Source organism: Loxodonta africana, chromosome 12, assembly GCF_030014295.1.
Source record: "Loxodonta africana isolate mLoxAfr1 chromosome 12, mLoxAfr1.hap2, whole genome shotgun sequence".
In the NCBI taxonomy this organism is placed as follows: Eukaryota; Metazoa; Chordata; class Mammalia; order Proboscidea; family Elephantidae; genus Loxodonta; species Loxodonta africana.
The window spans coordinates 78436404-78450968 of NC_087353.1; the positions used below are offsets into that span (position 1 = coordinate 78436404).

General features: G+C 44.7%; 1 protein-coding gene across 3 annotated transcripts in view; it reads left to right on the plus strand.

Annotated features, from left to right (window-relative positions):
* The window catches only part of EEF2K (eukaryotic elongation factor 2 kinase), a 71847-nt gene that overhangs the window by 11620 nt on the left and 45662 nt on the right, over positions 1 to 14565 (plus strand). For 2 of the 3 annotated variants that reach the window (XM_064295682.1, XM_064295685.1), the window contains exon 2: positions 3687 to 3999. In XM_064295682.1, coding sequence (XP_064151752.1) covers positions 3763 to 3999 — 237 coding nt within the window. In that variant the 5' untranslated portion in view covers positions 3687 to 3762. Of the gene's footprint in view, positions 1 to 3686; positions 4000 to 10771; positions 10813 to 14565 lie in introns of those variants that run through there. The other variant, XM_064295683.1, reaches the window with a different exon arrangement.

Here is a 14565-nt window from a genome sequence, read left to right on the forward strand (position 1 = left end):
CCACTCCATTCCCCCCAAAAGGAGAGGGTTTGTTATGTCATACAATTCATGGTGGAGCAATATTTTGGCTTTAGGTACATTTGGATTCAGGGGCTTGAGTGATGTCATCACTATTCATTTTTCTTTGCATTTCTTGTTCTTCTCTCTACCACATGCCCGCTTTTTTCTCTGGTAGCCTCAGCTCCAGTCTGAATCCTCTCAATTTTCAAAAAAACCCTACTGCTATTGAGTTGACTTCAATTCACAGTGACCCCACATGTGCAGAGTAGGACTGTGCTCCACAGGGTTTTCAAGGGTGTGACCTCTTGGAAACATCACCAGGCCTTTCTTCTAAGATGCCTCTGGGTGGGTTCCAGCTGCCAGCCTTTCTGTTAGTAGTTGAGCGCTTAACTGATTGTGCTACACAGGCGGGAAAACCTGACCATCTCTTCCCATAACTCAAGCTAAAGCTCCAGGCTTACCGGGGACTGGACCAGATTGGTTTGACTTGGTCACATGCCCACCTCTGAACGAATCACTGTGACCAGGTACTCAAATGCTGTGATTGGTATAGACCCTGGTCATGTGACACGATACCGATGCCTGAGGGTGGATCCTTGCTTCAGCCGCATGCCCTGGAAGTCGGGGAGAAGCAGGTGTGTCAGGCAAGGAGGCTGATGAAAGCGACCATGTCCACTGTGGTTGCAGTCTAGGACTAGGTGGGTTCTGCCATGCTGGGCATATGCTAGTGTGTGCACTGACCAGCCATGTGGACTCTGGGATGCTGGCTCCAGAGAGTTGGGAGCAAGGAGATTCCAGCCTGTTTCTACGGCAGGAGGGCGGCTCCCGGGGTGAGGCCGGGGCCCCAAGTAGGGCTCACAGCCACTGTGACTTAGCCTGCAGGCCTAGGTCTGGGCATTGCAAGCATAGTTTCCTGCCACAGCGGCAGCCAGACAAGCCTTTTATAGCAAGACCCAGTGAGAGCATTGGTTCACGGGGCGAGAGCCTAAAATAACGTGTTCCCTGAAGACCCCTGAAAAAGCTTGGCTTTGCTCCTAACCAGACATCCATGTCACCAGTCTGGCTGGGACCCAAGGCTCAGCCCCTTTTATTTGTGATAATAAGAATTATGGTGATAATACTAGTTACAATTTCTAGCTGTTTACTCTTTGCCTGCACTGTCACCTGAATGAGGTGGGTATAGTTATGCAGCCTGGTTTATCATGAGAAAGCAGAGGCGTAAGAGCTTAAGTCACAGCTGGTAAGAGGCAGAGCTGGGGCATGAACTCCAGTCGCCTGACTCAGAACTCCACTCAGCTACCTCTCAGAAATATTTCCCCAGGGCATGTCAGGGACCAGGAGGGGAAGTTGTGGGTGCCTGAGTGAGGACAGAGGGAACCTTCCAGGGAAGCCTGATGTCTCGGGGGCTGGAGTTCCGCTCCTGGTCTCAGGCCCTCCTGCCCACGGGAGCAGACCCTTTGGTCGGCTGAGGGAAGTGCAGTTACTAGGTGGATGTTCCTAGGAGCTGGTGCCCTGGCTGGGGTCAAACAGGCATTGTGGAACTGAGTTGGGGCCTGATGAAGGGTCCTTGTATGTCTGGGGGCATCCACCATCCCCCAAGTACCCGGCCTTAATGGCTGGATTTTGGCCAAGTTTGGACTCTGGGTTGAGGCCACTGTTTTCCCAGGCTGACCCTCTCTGGACATCAACTTGTCATAAGAGATGCAATTTTTTGTGATATGGGAGAGAAAGAGCTACTGGACCAGGTAGGATTAACAATTAGTAAGGAAAAAAAAAATTACAGTAGATTGGACATGTTTAGAATTGAAGCCTGGAGATTGCAGTCTAGCACTATTATGGTGCCCCAAGATATAAGAGACCCATGCTCTATCTGTGGCTCTGTCATCCTTAGCACATGGCTTTCACCTCATGGCCTATCATAGCTGCTGGGGCTCCAGCGATCACACCTGCATTCCGACCAGCAGGAAGGAGGAAGAGCAGAAGGACACACCCCCTTCGTTCCCTAAAACCTTTCCCTAAAATTGCACACACCACTTCTGCTTATATTCCTTGCTCACGTGGACACACTTAGCTGCAAAGGTGTCTGGGAAATGTAGACTTTATTCTGTGTGGTCATGTGTTTAGCCCAAAACCCATGGTTCTTTTATTAAGGGATAAGGAGGAGAACAGCCCTTGGGGAACAGTTAACATGTACTGCCACAGCGGCTTTAAGAACAAATTTATGACAGTTCAAAAGCCATAAAACAGATATGCTGGGTAGGGTTACAGCTGTTTATCTGCAGCTCCTTTCTTTTCCCAGGTCTGGGGAGAATGTGAAGTCTGTGTTGTGGAATGTGGCCTATGGTTGGGGTTCTGGTCGGCGTTCCCCTGTGAACTAACTGTGGAACTCCCACTATAAAATGGGAGAGTTGGTGAAATAGTTACCATGGTCAAGGTCACTAGCGGCAGAGCCAGGATTTGCACCCTGGCACCCCAGCTTTGGAGTCCAGACAGTTAACCACTGGACTACACAGCCTGAAAGTGTACAGGCTGAAGTTGTGGTTCTGGCCCTTCCCTTGGCTCCCTCCCAGTCCCCAGAGGCCGCTAACCTGGATTGGCCTGCTGGCAGCTCCAGGCGTAATGCTGTCTTGCTCAGCAGGGATTCTGGCCAAAGGCTGACCAGGACAGAGTAGGCGCTGGGGCTGGGAGCAACTGAGAGTGGAGAGAAGCTGGCACAGGGCCTGGGGAAGATTTTGGTAACGAGGATCAGGTGGCCGGGGTACTGGATTCAGGACCTGGACTGTGTCATGTCCAGAGAGTAAGAAACAAACTTGGCAGTTGGCACCTATGATAGAGATTTGCAAACTGTGAGTGAGAAATTGATGTGTGGCTGGTACATTAAAGAAAACCAAAAGAATGGAAATAAGTAGAATAGAAAATAGCAGAGTACATTGTACAAAGTGAGACTAAGAACAGTTTCCTGAAATGTTAATTCCTGTAGTATAGATAGGAGATACTGGGTTAGGATATAAAATACATTTCCTACTGCGATACTGTCAAGAAAGTTCCTCAGGTCTAGAAAGCTGCCCCCATTATAGGAAGAGCAGAGTTGTAGATGAGTATGTAGATCTTTGCCCATTTTCAAATTTCATTCTGGAAAGGGACTTCCGAGCTGGCATCCAAACGATGAGAAAGAACACACTGATGGAAGATTGGGAAGGTTGTTCAAGCAAAGGGAACAAATAGGCCCTGAGGTAGGATGAGCTTGACACGTTCATGTGTGCCTGGAGAGCAGCCAAGGCCACAGGGCAGGTGGGCAGGGGCCAGATTACCGAGGGCTTGTAGCCTTAGTGAGGCATTTGGATTTTATTCCAAATGTGAAGGGAACCTGCTGGAGGTTGTTAAGCAGGGGGGTGACTTGATCTAATTTATGTTCTTAAAAGATCACTCTGGGTGCTTAGGAAGCATTTATTTTCCCTACTTTGCTCTAACGTTTCCAAGTGCAGAGTTCTTAGCAGTGGAATGACTGGGTTGACAAGCTTGTAGATTTAAAATGTTCCAAGATGCTGCCAGCTACCTCCCCAAAAGATAGCTCTAGTTTTTACTCTGGGGGTGCCGGCTCTTGCTGTTGCCAGGGGCATGCGGGTAAGGTGCCCAGCAAGCTCTCTTGGCCCCTGTGCCCACTCTTGCCTTTGCTTCTTTTGCAGGATCCTTGCCGCTGTGTTTGCCCAGTAACTCTGGCTGTGCCGCGTACCCCTTGGGTAAAACGGGCACCCCAGGAACATGGCAGACGAAGACCTCATCTTCCGCCTGGAAGGCGTTGATGGCAGCCAGACATTTCGGTCTGGTCCTGATGGCAATTCTGATGCAGACAGCGATGATGAGGAAGGTTACTTCATCTGCCCCATCACTGATGACCCCAGATCTAACCAGAATGCCAATTCCAAGGTTAATAACTACTACAGCAACCTAACAAAAAGTGAGCAGTATGGATCCCCAGCAAGTTCCTTCCACTTTAAGGTGAGTGGACCGCCTGACTCCACCTTCTCTGCCCTGGCTTGCCTTGCCTAGGGGATGGTGATTTCGTTTTGCTGGTTGCTGAGTTGGGGCCCTCCTTGTGTTTCAAATTCTGGCCAGTGCTATAAATTCTGGATCTGAGGATGCACTTGTTAAGGTGGGAGAATTTTGTAGGTTTAAAACCTGTTTCATTACTTTAGGGCAGTGTTTTTCAAATAGCTGCTCGGGACCCACTACTAGGCTGAGAAAACCTTCTAGTGGGTTTTGCCCAGCATTTTTTTTTTTTTTTTAAGAAATGTAACAGAATAGAATAGAAAATATCAGAGAGCATTGCAAATGGTAAAGGCCTTATGTCTTGAACACGTATACATGCACACTCACATACACATAACCTTGTTGAACATATAATTTGCTTATCAACAGCATCCCAACATTTTTTTTTTTTTTTAAGGAAATAGAACAGAAAATGTTGGCAAGCATTCAGGTTGCTGTCGTTTGTTGCTGTCGAGTTTGGCTCCGACTTGTGGCGACGTTATGTGTAACAGAACGGAACGTTGCCCAGTCCTGTGCCATCTTCATGATTGCTGTTATGTTTGAGTCCATTGTTTTGGCTATTGTCTCAATCCATCTCGTTGAGAGTTTTTCTCTTTTCACTGATCCTCCACTTTAGCAGACATGATGTCCTTTGGCGATTGGTCTTTCCAGGTGATGTGCCCAAAGTCAACAAGCCAAAGTCTCGTGATGCTTGCTTCTAAAGAGTGTTATGGTTGTAAATAGTAAAGTTTTTATTTCCTGAAAGATATGTACACACACATTTACACACACATGAATATGGTGACGCTTTTGGTTGCTGACATCTCATGATGTCCCGGTCATAAAAATATTTTGCTGTCATCCCTGCATATGTGTTTATGTGGTACAAGGACATGATATAAAATGTAGTTCTTCGTGTTGGTCATGGTCAAAAAAGCCAGGTTAGAGTTGGATATCCTTCTTCTGGGTTGAGGAAAAGGGTGCTTGCTTCCTTGGGGATTGATATCCATGCTATTGCATTCGTTTCCTAGGGCTGCCGTGACAAATACTACAAAGTGGGTGGCTTTGAAACAGAAATGTATTGTCTCAGAGTTCTGAAGCCTGGAAGTTCAAGTCAAGGTGTCAACAGGGCCATGTTCTCTCTGAAGGATTTAATGGAAGATCCTTCTTATCTCTTCCAGTTTCCGGAAGCCTCAGGCATTCTTTGGCTTACAGCTACTACCTAACTCCTACTCTGCCTCTGTCTTTACAAGGCTGTCTTCCCTCTGCCTGTCTCTCTGTGTGTCTTCTCTTATAAGCACTCCACTCAGGTTGGATTAGGACACACTCTAGTCCAGTATGACCTCGTGTTAATAACATCTTCAAAGACCCTGTTTCCAAACAATGGCACATTCATAGGTATCAGGGATTACAACTTCAACATATCTTTGTTTTTGGAGGGGGGTACAACTCAGTTCATAACACCATGGCAAAGCTAATTTACTCCACCATCTTGGCCCCACCTCTCCCAAAGCCAGTTTAAAGGAGAGGACAAAAGGCGAACATTATTGGACTTTTGTATAATAAAAAACCCAATGTCATCGAGCCGGTTCCAACTCATAGCAACCGTATAGGATGGAGTAGAACTGCCCCATAGGGTTTCCAAGGAGCAGCTGGTGGATTCAAACTGCTGACCTTTTGGTTAGCAGCCAAGCTCTTAGCCACTGTGCCACCAGGGCTCCTTTGTATTATAACTGGTGGGGAAAAAATTAAAAATACAATACCATTATCCTTATTTAATTTAATCCTCACAAACAATAGGTATCTGTTAGTACCGTAAGCAAAGTGTCTATTACCACTCTGGGATTTGAAATTAAAAACATTCTTCTGTAACTTCAGAATGAATCAGTATTTAACAAATTAATATTCTGGTTCTTAGAACAGTTGGAATACTGGTGATGGCAGTGGTTAAGAGCTCAGGCTGCTAACCAAAAGGTCGGCAGTTGGAATTCACCAGCTGCTCCTTGGAAATCCTATGTGGCAGTTCTACTCTGCCCTATAGGGTTGCTAGGAGTTAGAATCGACTCAACGATAATGAGGTTTTATAGACATTTGGGTGTTTTTTCCTTTCCAGGGCCAGAGTTCTAGTTTAAGTCACTCTGGGGCAGGCGGCTCCAGAAGTAGCCCAGTGTGTTTCCTCTGAGATTGGGGCTCCTGCAGGGTCAAGTTGAGGCGTGCCCCACTTTGCCTTCCTAAGGCGGCTTCTGAAATGCACACCCAGCCCCAGGGAGGGTGGAGTGTGGGAGGCAGAAGGGTGGCCTGGCCCCCTGTCTATTCGTTAGAAAAAACCCAGAGGTTGTGAATGTTCAAGGAAAAGCTGATCTCTGCAATGTTGGGTGTCATTGTAAGGGAATCCAGGTGCCAGTGGGGGAAGAGGATGGGAGTCAAGGCTTAGGAAACAGAGACCAAGTCATGCCAGCTGAGGGAAAACGGGAATTTATTATTCTAACAACCAAGGGGGTTTCTTGGAATGCAGTGTCTGATCTCTCAAGGGACAGATCCAAGGACCCAGCAGGCAACCAGGCTGTCTCTCTCTCTCTCTCTCTCTTTTTTTCCTGTTTCTCAGCCTCTCTTTGTTGTTGTTATTAGTTGCCATTGGGTCGGCCCCCTGACTCATGCGATCCCACGCACAACCGAACGAAATGTTGCCCTGTCTTCTGCCAGCCCCATGATTGGTTGTGGAGCAGACTGTCGTGATCCATAGGGTTTTCATTGGCTAATTTTTAGCAGTAGATTGCCAGGCCTTTCTTTCTAGTTTGTCTTGGCCTGGAAGCTCTGCGGAAATCCGTTCAGCATCATGGCAACAGGCAAGCTTCCACTGATGGATGGAGGGTGGCTATGCACGAGGTGCATTGACTGGGAGTTGAACCTGGGTCTTCCATGTGGAGGGGGAGAATTCTACCATTAAACCACCACTGTTCCCATCAATCTCTCTCTGCCTAGCCTTTATTCTTCTCTGCCCCTCAGTCTAGACTATGGGAGAATGGACCTCCTCAGCCCCTCATTACACATGGGGCCACAGGCAAAGACAGATTTGGCCCCTTCCATCTCAGTTCCAGCGGAAGAAAATCTGATTGGCCCAGCCGGGGTCAGGGATCCATCTCTGGTTCAGCCAAGCTCCAGCCAGGGTCTAGGGTCCCAGGGGAGGGGCTGCTTCCAGGGCAGGAGGATCCTGGTGGCTCACAAATGTGCAGACCCTTCAGTGCTTATTCAGAGGAATGGTAACCCCCAGCTGGGGCCTTTTGGCAAACACTGACTGAGCTCAGGAGCTGAACGGGACTGAGACATGGACTGGACACATCCCTGATGGCCAAAGCTTCTGGACCAGAACAGAGAATGACTCACGGTTGCAGATAGTTATGAGGTAGAGCATAGGAAGGCCTTTCAAAGAGGCACAGAGGGGTTTGCCTCTAGGGAAAAGACCATGTAAGCTGTTCACCACAACATTCCCTGTGCCTAGAACTGTGCTGGGTACATAGTAGGAGCTTCATTTGGAATCAGCGAGGGGATGGGTGAATGTTGAACTCCTTACTTCACTGTGGGTGCTATGTCTCAAACAAAACAAAACACATTGCCGTCAAGTCAATTTCTACTCATAGCAACCCTATAAGGCAGGGTAGAACTGTTCCATAGGGTTTCCAAGGAGTGGCTGGTGAATTCCAACTGCTAACCTTTTGGTTAGCAGCCAAGCGCTTAACCACTGTGCCACCAGAGCTCCATGTCTCTAAAGGGCAGAGATATTTATGTCATGTCCTGCTTGTAAAACCCAGCGAGCTGTTTGACAAGAGCTACTAAAATAAAAATATTTATACCCACAGACAGCAGTTCCCGTTTCCAGGGATCGTCCTCAGCTAGTGTTCCCAGTAGCGGGTGTGATTGGCATTTGAGGAGAAACAGTTCTTTAGTGGGTGAGACTGCCCGGTACATCGTAGGATATTCAGCATGCTTACCACCTGCTCACCAAATACTGTATTGCCCCCTTCATTAGGACAACCCAGAATGCTCCCCCCATATATTTGCAGAGTCCACTGAGGGGGGCATGCAGGTAGAGTCCTCAGAAATGTTTGCACAAATGCTCATATTTGTGTATTCAGAGATACACTTTACAATATTGTTTGTAATAAAAAAATGGAAATAGCTCAGGTGTTGATCCAGAAAAGCCTATTTGCGTTATAGACCGTGATCCTAACAGAATGCTGTATTTACATGAAAATAAAGATGATGCTTCTATATGATATGACTTGAAAACAGTGCAGATATATGTGTGTGTGTGCATGTTATGTGTGTGTATACCCACTGCCGTTGTGTCTGTCCTGACTCATAGTGACTCCATAGGGTTTCCAAGGCTGTAAATCTCTATAGAAGCCGACTGCCATGTCTTTCTTATGGGAGCTGCTGGTGGTTTCAAACAGCTGACCTTTTGGTTAGCAGTCAATTGCCTTAACCACTGTACTACCAGGGCTCCATATATGCATACATATACATACATACATATATATATGTGTATATGTAGATATATATACACACATACAGGCAGGACCTGGGTTACAAACATCTGACTTACGGACAACTCATACTTGCCCTTTAACATTATGTAAATTTGTACTCACTTTGAAATGATTGAACCAATCCCTACTCCCAACAAATTCACTTGCTGCACATGCAGCTTTTAAATCACTGAAAAGGCTTTAATCCCTTTCTTGCACTAAAGTAAAGCTAAATGAGGACTGTATGCACCTGTTCCAACTTATCTACAAATTCAACTTAAAGACACAGTTAGGGCCGGACCTCGTTCCTAACCCGGGGACTGCCTATATGTTTATGTATGTGTGCGTGTGTGTATATACACGTACATACACACACACACACATATATTACTTGTATGGAGAAATACATGTTTTTAGAAGAGGAAAAATACAGTAGAATAGCTAAGTAAACTGCCCTCCACCAAGCAAACAAGTTGAGAAATAACCTCTCCTTAAAACTCATTCCAAGAGGTTGACTTGATTTGTAAACTTTCACTTAAAGCACCAAAAAAAAAAAAATCTGTTGCCATCAAGTGGATGCTGACTCAAGGTGACCCTGTGGGACGGAGTGGAACTGCCCTGTGGGATTTCCAAGGAACAGCCGGTGGATTCAGACTGCCGACCTTTTGGTTGGCAGCCGTGACTCTTGACCACTGTACCATCAGGGCCCCGTTATGTATTTAGCACCTTCCAATCAAAGGAATGAGCGTTGATAAAATCCAAGATGGTTAATTTAGTTTTTTTTTTTCATTCTACCAGGAATACTTTTTAAATCTTTGCTGGGTTTTAGAAAGAGGAGCCCTGGTGGTGCAGTGGTTGAGTGCTTGGCTGCTAGCTGAGAAGTCGGTAGGTAGTTCAGACCCACCAGCCGCTCCACAGGAGGAAGATGTGGTAGCCTGCTCCCATAAAGATTACAGCTTTGGAAAATCTATGGGGTGGTTCTACTCTGTCCTATGGAGTCCCCCGTGAGTCAAAATTGACTTGATGGCAAAGGGTTTTTTATAGTACTGGAGGTGAGCCTCTTGAGTGGTTTCTTATAAAAAGGAAAAAGAGACACATTGAGACGCACACAGACACTGTTTGAAGATACACCTGCAAGGAACCAAGGAAAGCCAAGGACTACAGAAGCTGAAGGAGAGCTGACAGAGAGAAGGACAGCCCAGCCTCCAAAACTATGAGACAATAAATTCCTGTCCTTTTAAGCCAAAAAAAAAAAAAAAAAAGACCTCATTCCAAAGTTTAAAACCTATAAGGCAAAGTTTAAAATCCTCTCTGAGGGAGGGGAGTGCCTTCTCCATCCCTAGAGGACCCTTCTGAACACCGTTCACCCTCTACTTGTCTCTACTCCTAGAATAAACAAACAAAAAACTGACTCATGGTAACCCCGCATGTGTCAGAGTAGAGCTGTGCTCCCATGGCGTTTTCAGATGCAGATATCACCAGCCTTTTGGTTAGCAGCCAATCACATTAACCATTTACACCAGCCAGGGACTTTGCTCCTGGAATGTTTTTGTTAGTTGCTGGCAAGTTGGCTCCGACTCCTGGCAACCTTGTGTATAACAGGATGAAACATGGCCTGGTCCTGTGCCATCTCCATGACCTTTGGTATGTTTGAGCCCATTGTTTTGGCTATTGTGTCAGTCCATCTCATTGAGGGTTTCCCTTGTTTTCACTTTACCAGCCATGATATCCTTTTCTAGTGATTGGTCTTTCCTTATGACACATCCCAGGTAAGCCCACCAAAGTGTCTCTATTCTCACTTCTGAGGAGCATTCTGGTTTTATTTCTTTAAAGACTGATTTGTTCTTCTGGCAGTCCACAGTATGTTCACTATTTTCACCAACACCATAATTCAAATGCATCATTTTTTTCTCTGTGTTTTTTCATTGTTTAGCTTTTGTATGCATATGAGGCAATTGAAAAGACCATGGCTTGGGGCAGGCATGCCTTAGTCATCAAAGTGACATTTTGTTTTTGTTTTTTATTAAACTTTTAAGAGGTCTTTTGCAGCAGACTTGCCCAGTACAATGTGTTGTTTGATTTAATTATTGCTTCTCAGGGTGTTGATTGTTGATCCAACTAAAATGAAATCCTTATACAAACTCAGTTCCTTCTCCATTTATCATGATGTTGTTTATTGGTCCAGTTATGAAGGCTTTTGTTTTCTTTGTGTTCAGGTGGAATCCAAACTGAAGGCTATAGTCTTCTACTTTCATCAGTAAGTATTTCAAGTTTTCTTCATTTTCGGCAAGCAAGGTTTTGTCAGCTGCATATCACAGGTTGTTAATGAGTCTTCCTCCAATCCTGATGCCACGTTCTTCTTCATGTAGTCAGTCCAGTTCCTCAGATTACTTGTTCAGCATTCAAAGAAACTTGGAATCAAAGAAGATCCCATAATTGGAAAATACAACCGTGGTGATAGAAGGCATTAGAGATCGCATGATAGAATTCTGCGAGACCAATGACTTATTCGTTGGAAAGAATTTTTTTCCTATACTATACTCATGGATCTTACTGGATGGATTACACAGGTATCAAATCGATTATGTCTGTGGAAAGAGACAATAGAGAAGCTCAATATTATCAGTCAAAACAAGGCCAGGGACCAATTGCAGATCAGACCAACTTGCTCATGTGCAAGTTCAAGAGCCAAAGTACTACCTTGAATATATCCTGCCTGAATTTAGAGACAATCTCAAGAATAGATTTGACACACTGAACACTAATGACTGAAGACCAGAAGAGTTGTGGGATGACATTAAGGACATCATACATGAAGAAAGGAAAAAGTCATTAAAAAGACAGGAAAGATAGAAAATACCAAAGTGGATGACAGAAGAGACTCTGAAACTTGCTCTTAAGCACTGAGTTAATAAAGCAAATGGAAAAAACGATGAATTAAAAATCCTGAACAGAAGATTTCAAAGGGCAGCTTGAGAAGACAAGGTAAAGTATTGTAATGAAATGTTCAAAGACTTGGAGTTAGAAAACCAAAAGGAAGGTACATGTTTGACATTTATCAAGCTGAAAAAACTGAAGAGAAAATTCAGGCCTGAAGTTGCAATAAGGAAGGAAGACTGAAGAAGAATTGATGCCTTTGAATTATGGTATTGGCAAAGAATATTGAATATACCATGGACTTCCAGAAGAATGAACAAATCTGTCTTGGAAAAGTACAGCCAGAATGCTCCTTAGAAGTGAGGATGGTGAGACTTTATCTCACATACTTTGAGCATGTTATCAGGAGGGACCAGTCTCTAGAGAAGGACATCATGCTTGGTAAAGTAGAGGGTCAGTGGAAGAGAGGGAGACCCTCAACAAGATGGATTGACACAGTGGCTACAACAATGGGCTCAAGCATAGCAAGATTGTGAGGATAATGCAGGACTGGGCAATGTTTCATCCTGTTGTATATGGGGTCGCTATGAGTTGAAACCTACTGAACAGCACCTAACAACAAGTTGCAATTCTAGGGGCAAAAAGTTGAATGATGCAGGAAACATCAAAAATAAGCTGGAAGGAATACACAGAGTCACTGTACCAAAAAGAACTGGTCGACGTTCAACCATTTCAGGAGGCAGCATGTGATCAAGAACCGCTGGCACTAAAGGAAGAAGATGAAACTGTGCTGAAGGCATTGGTGAAAAACAAGCCTCCAGGAATTGATGGAATACCAATTGAGATGTTCTAACAAACGGATGCAACACTGGATACGCTCACTCATCTATGTCAAGAAATTTAGAAGACAGTTACCTGGCCAGCCAACTGGAAGAGATCCATATTCATGCCCATTCCAAAGAAAAGTGATCCAACAGAATACAGAAGTTATTTGAACGGTATCGTTAGTGTCACATGTTAGCAAAAATTCACTAAGGACAGTTACAAAACAGTTGGAACTGTACGCCCAGTAACTGTCAGAAAATCTAAAGAGGATATGGAATGAGGGATATCATTGCTGATATCAGATGAATCTTGGCTGAAAGCAGAGAATATCAGAGAGATATTTACCTGTATTTTATTGACTGCGCAAAGGCATTCGACTGTGTGGATCATAACAAATTATGGGTAATATTGTGAAGAACGGGAATTCTAGAATACTTAATTGTGCTCATGCAGAACTGCTCCTGAAATAGGCTTTGGTTTTTCACGCCTCAACCTGAAAACTTTCAACCGATGTCTCTGTCTGTTAAAATTATAGTCTTGGTTCCTTCAGGACCCTGTTTGTAAGTCACCTCCTTCCTGCATTCTGTGGGGTTCACTGCGGACCTTCACCACTACATCTATCATTCTCTAATGTTCTTTGTTTCGGAGTCAGCCTTCCTGGCTGCCGGGTTAAAGGCTGTGTCCAATTCCACTTCCACTTCTCCTTCCCTTGGTTGGTTCGCAAGGTTGGTACTTGGTAATACATCTGGCCATTTATGGACAAGACGGAGCTCTTCATTGCCACTGCCCTGGGTAATCAGAAGCTGGCTTTGTTGCTGAACAGGTTGCCAATGGTGACTTCAGCAGCCCTGGGGATTTTTCCAAACATCCCTTCCATGGCACTCAACAAACCTACGGAGTTTTTTTATTGACTGTAGGCATGGCAACCTGGGGTGTTTAACCAAAATGGCCATCTGGCATTCTTCCAAGGAGGCACTGCCCTGGCAGGCAGCATATGTATTTCAAAGGGTCAGGCTCTGTCATTGCCAAGACCCTGCCCTGGGTAGGCTCTCCCTGGCTAGATGCTGCTCCGTCCAGGTCCCCATGGGTCTGGTGGCAGGATTATTCAGGGGCCTATCTCAATAGGATATCAGGCAGCCAACCAAAGGATATTTATAGAGTTTATCAGAACATGGGAAAATTCTTCTGCTCTGGAGTTATATTTAAAAAGCAGGACATAGGTTGTAATTCTAGCTGTGTAAAACAGACAACCCACACAGAACAGAGCCTGGAAGGAAGTACAGCAACATGGCAACAGGATTGTCTTCAGATGGGATCAGGAGCAAATCTGTTTTCATTTTCAGCTTCTCTGTCATGACTACATTTTCTAGAATGAGTATATATAGGAATATATCTAATTTTTAACAAAGGGGGAAATTTTATTTATTAATTTATTTTTAATTTTTTTGTGTGAAAATATACGCAACAAAACATATGCCGTTTCAGCAATTTCTACATGTATGATTCAGTGACATTGGTTACGTTCTTCAAGTTGCACCACCTGTCTCGACTATCTTTTCCAAACTATCTCACCATCATTAATACAAACTTACTGCCCTACCCAAGCTTCTCATCTATCCTTTCAAGTTGCTATTGTCAATTTGATCACAGGCAGATTATTCTTTAAAAGAGTATAATGCTTAATGCAGACATTCTTTTCTAATTAGGCTAAACTGTTATTTGGTTCAATGATGACTTCAGGGGATAGTTACAGCTGAAAGTTTAAAGATTGCCTCAGGGTAATAATTTTGGGGGATCATCGGGCCTCATATGCACGAGGCATTTTCAGTTGCCTCATATGCACGCAAAAGCTGGACAGTGAATAAGGAAAACCAAAGATTTGATGCACTTGAATTATGGTGTTGGCAAAGAATATTGAATATACCATGGGCTGCCAGAAGAATGAACAAATCTGTCTTGGAAGAAGTACAACAAGAATGCTCTTGAGAAGCAAGGATGGTGAGACTTTGTTTCATACACTTTGAACATGTTATCAGAAGGGACCAGTCCCTAGAGAAGGACATCATGCTTAGTAAAGTAGAGGGTCGACGAAAAAGAAGACCCTCAATGAGATGAATTGACCCAGTGGCTGCTGCACCCATGGGCTCAAACATAGCAACAATTGTGAGGATGGCGCAGGACTGGGCAGTGTTTAGTTCTGTTATACATAGGGCCACTATGAGTCAGAACTGACTCGACAGCACCTACAAATAACAATATTAAGGTGTTAGCGTGTATTTCAGACCTTCTGATATTTTCTTACAACTTA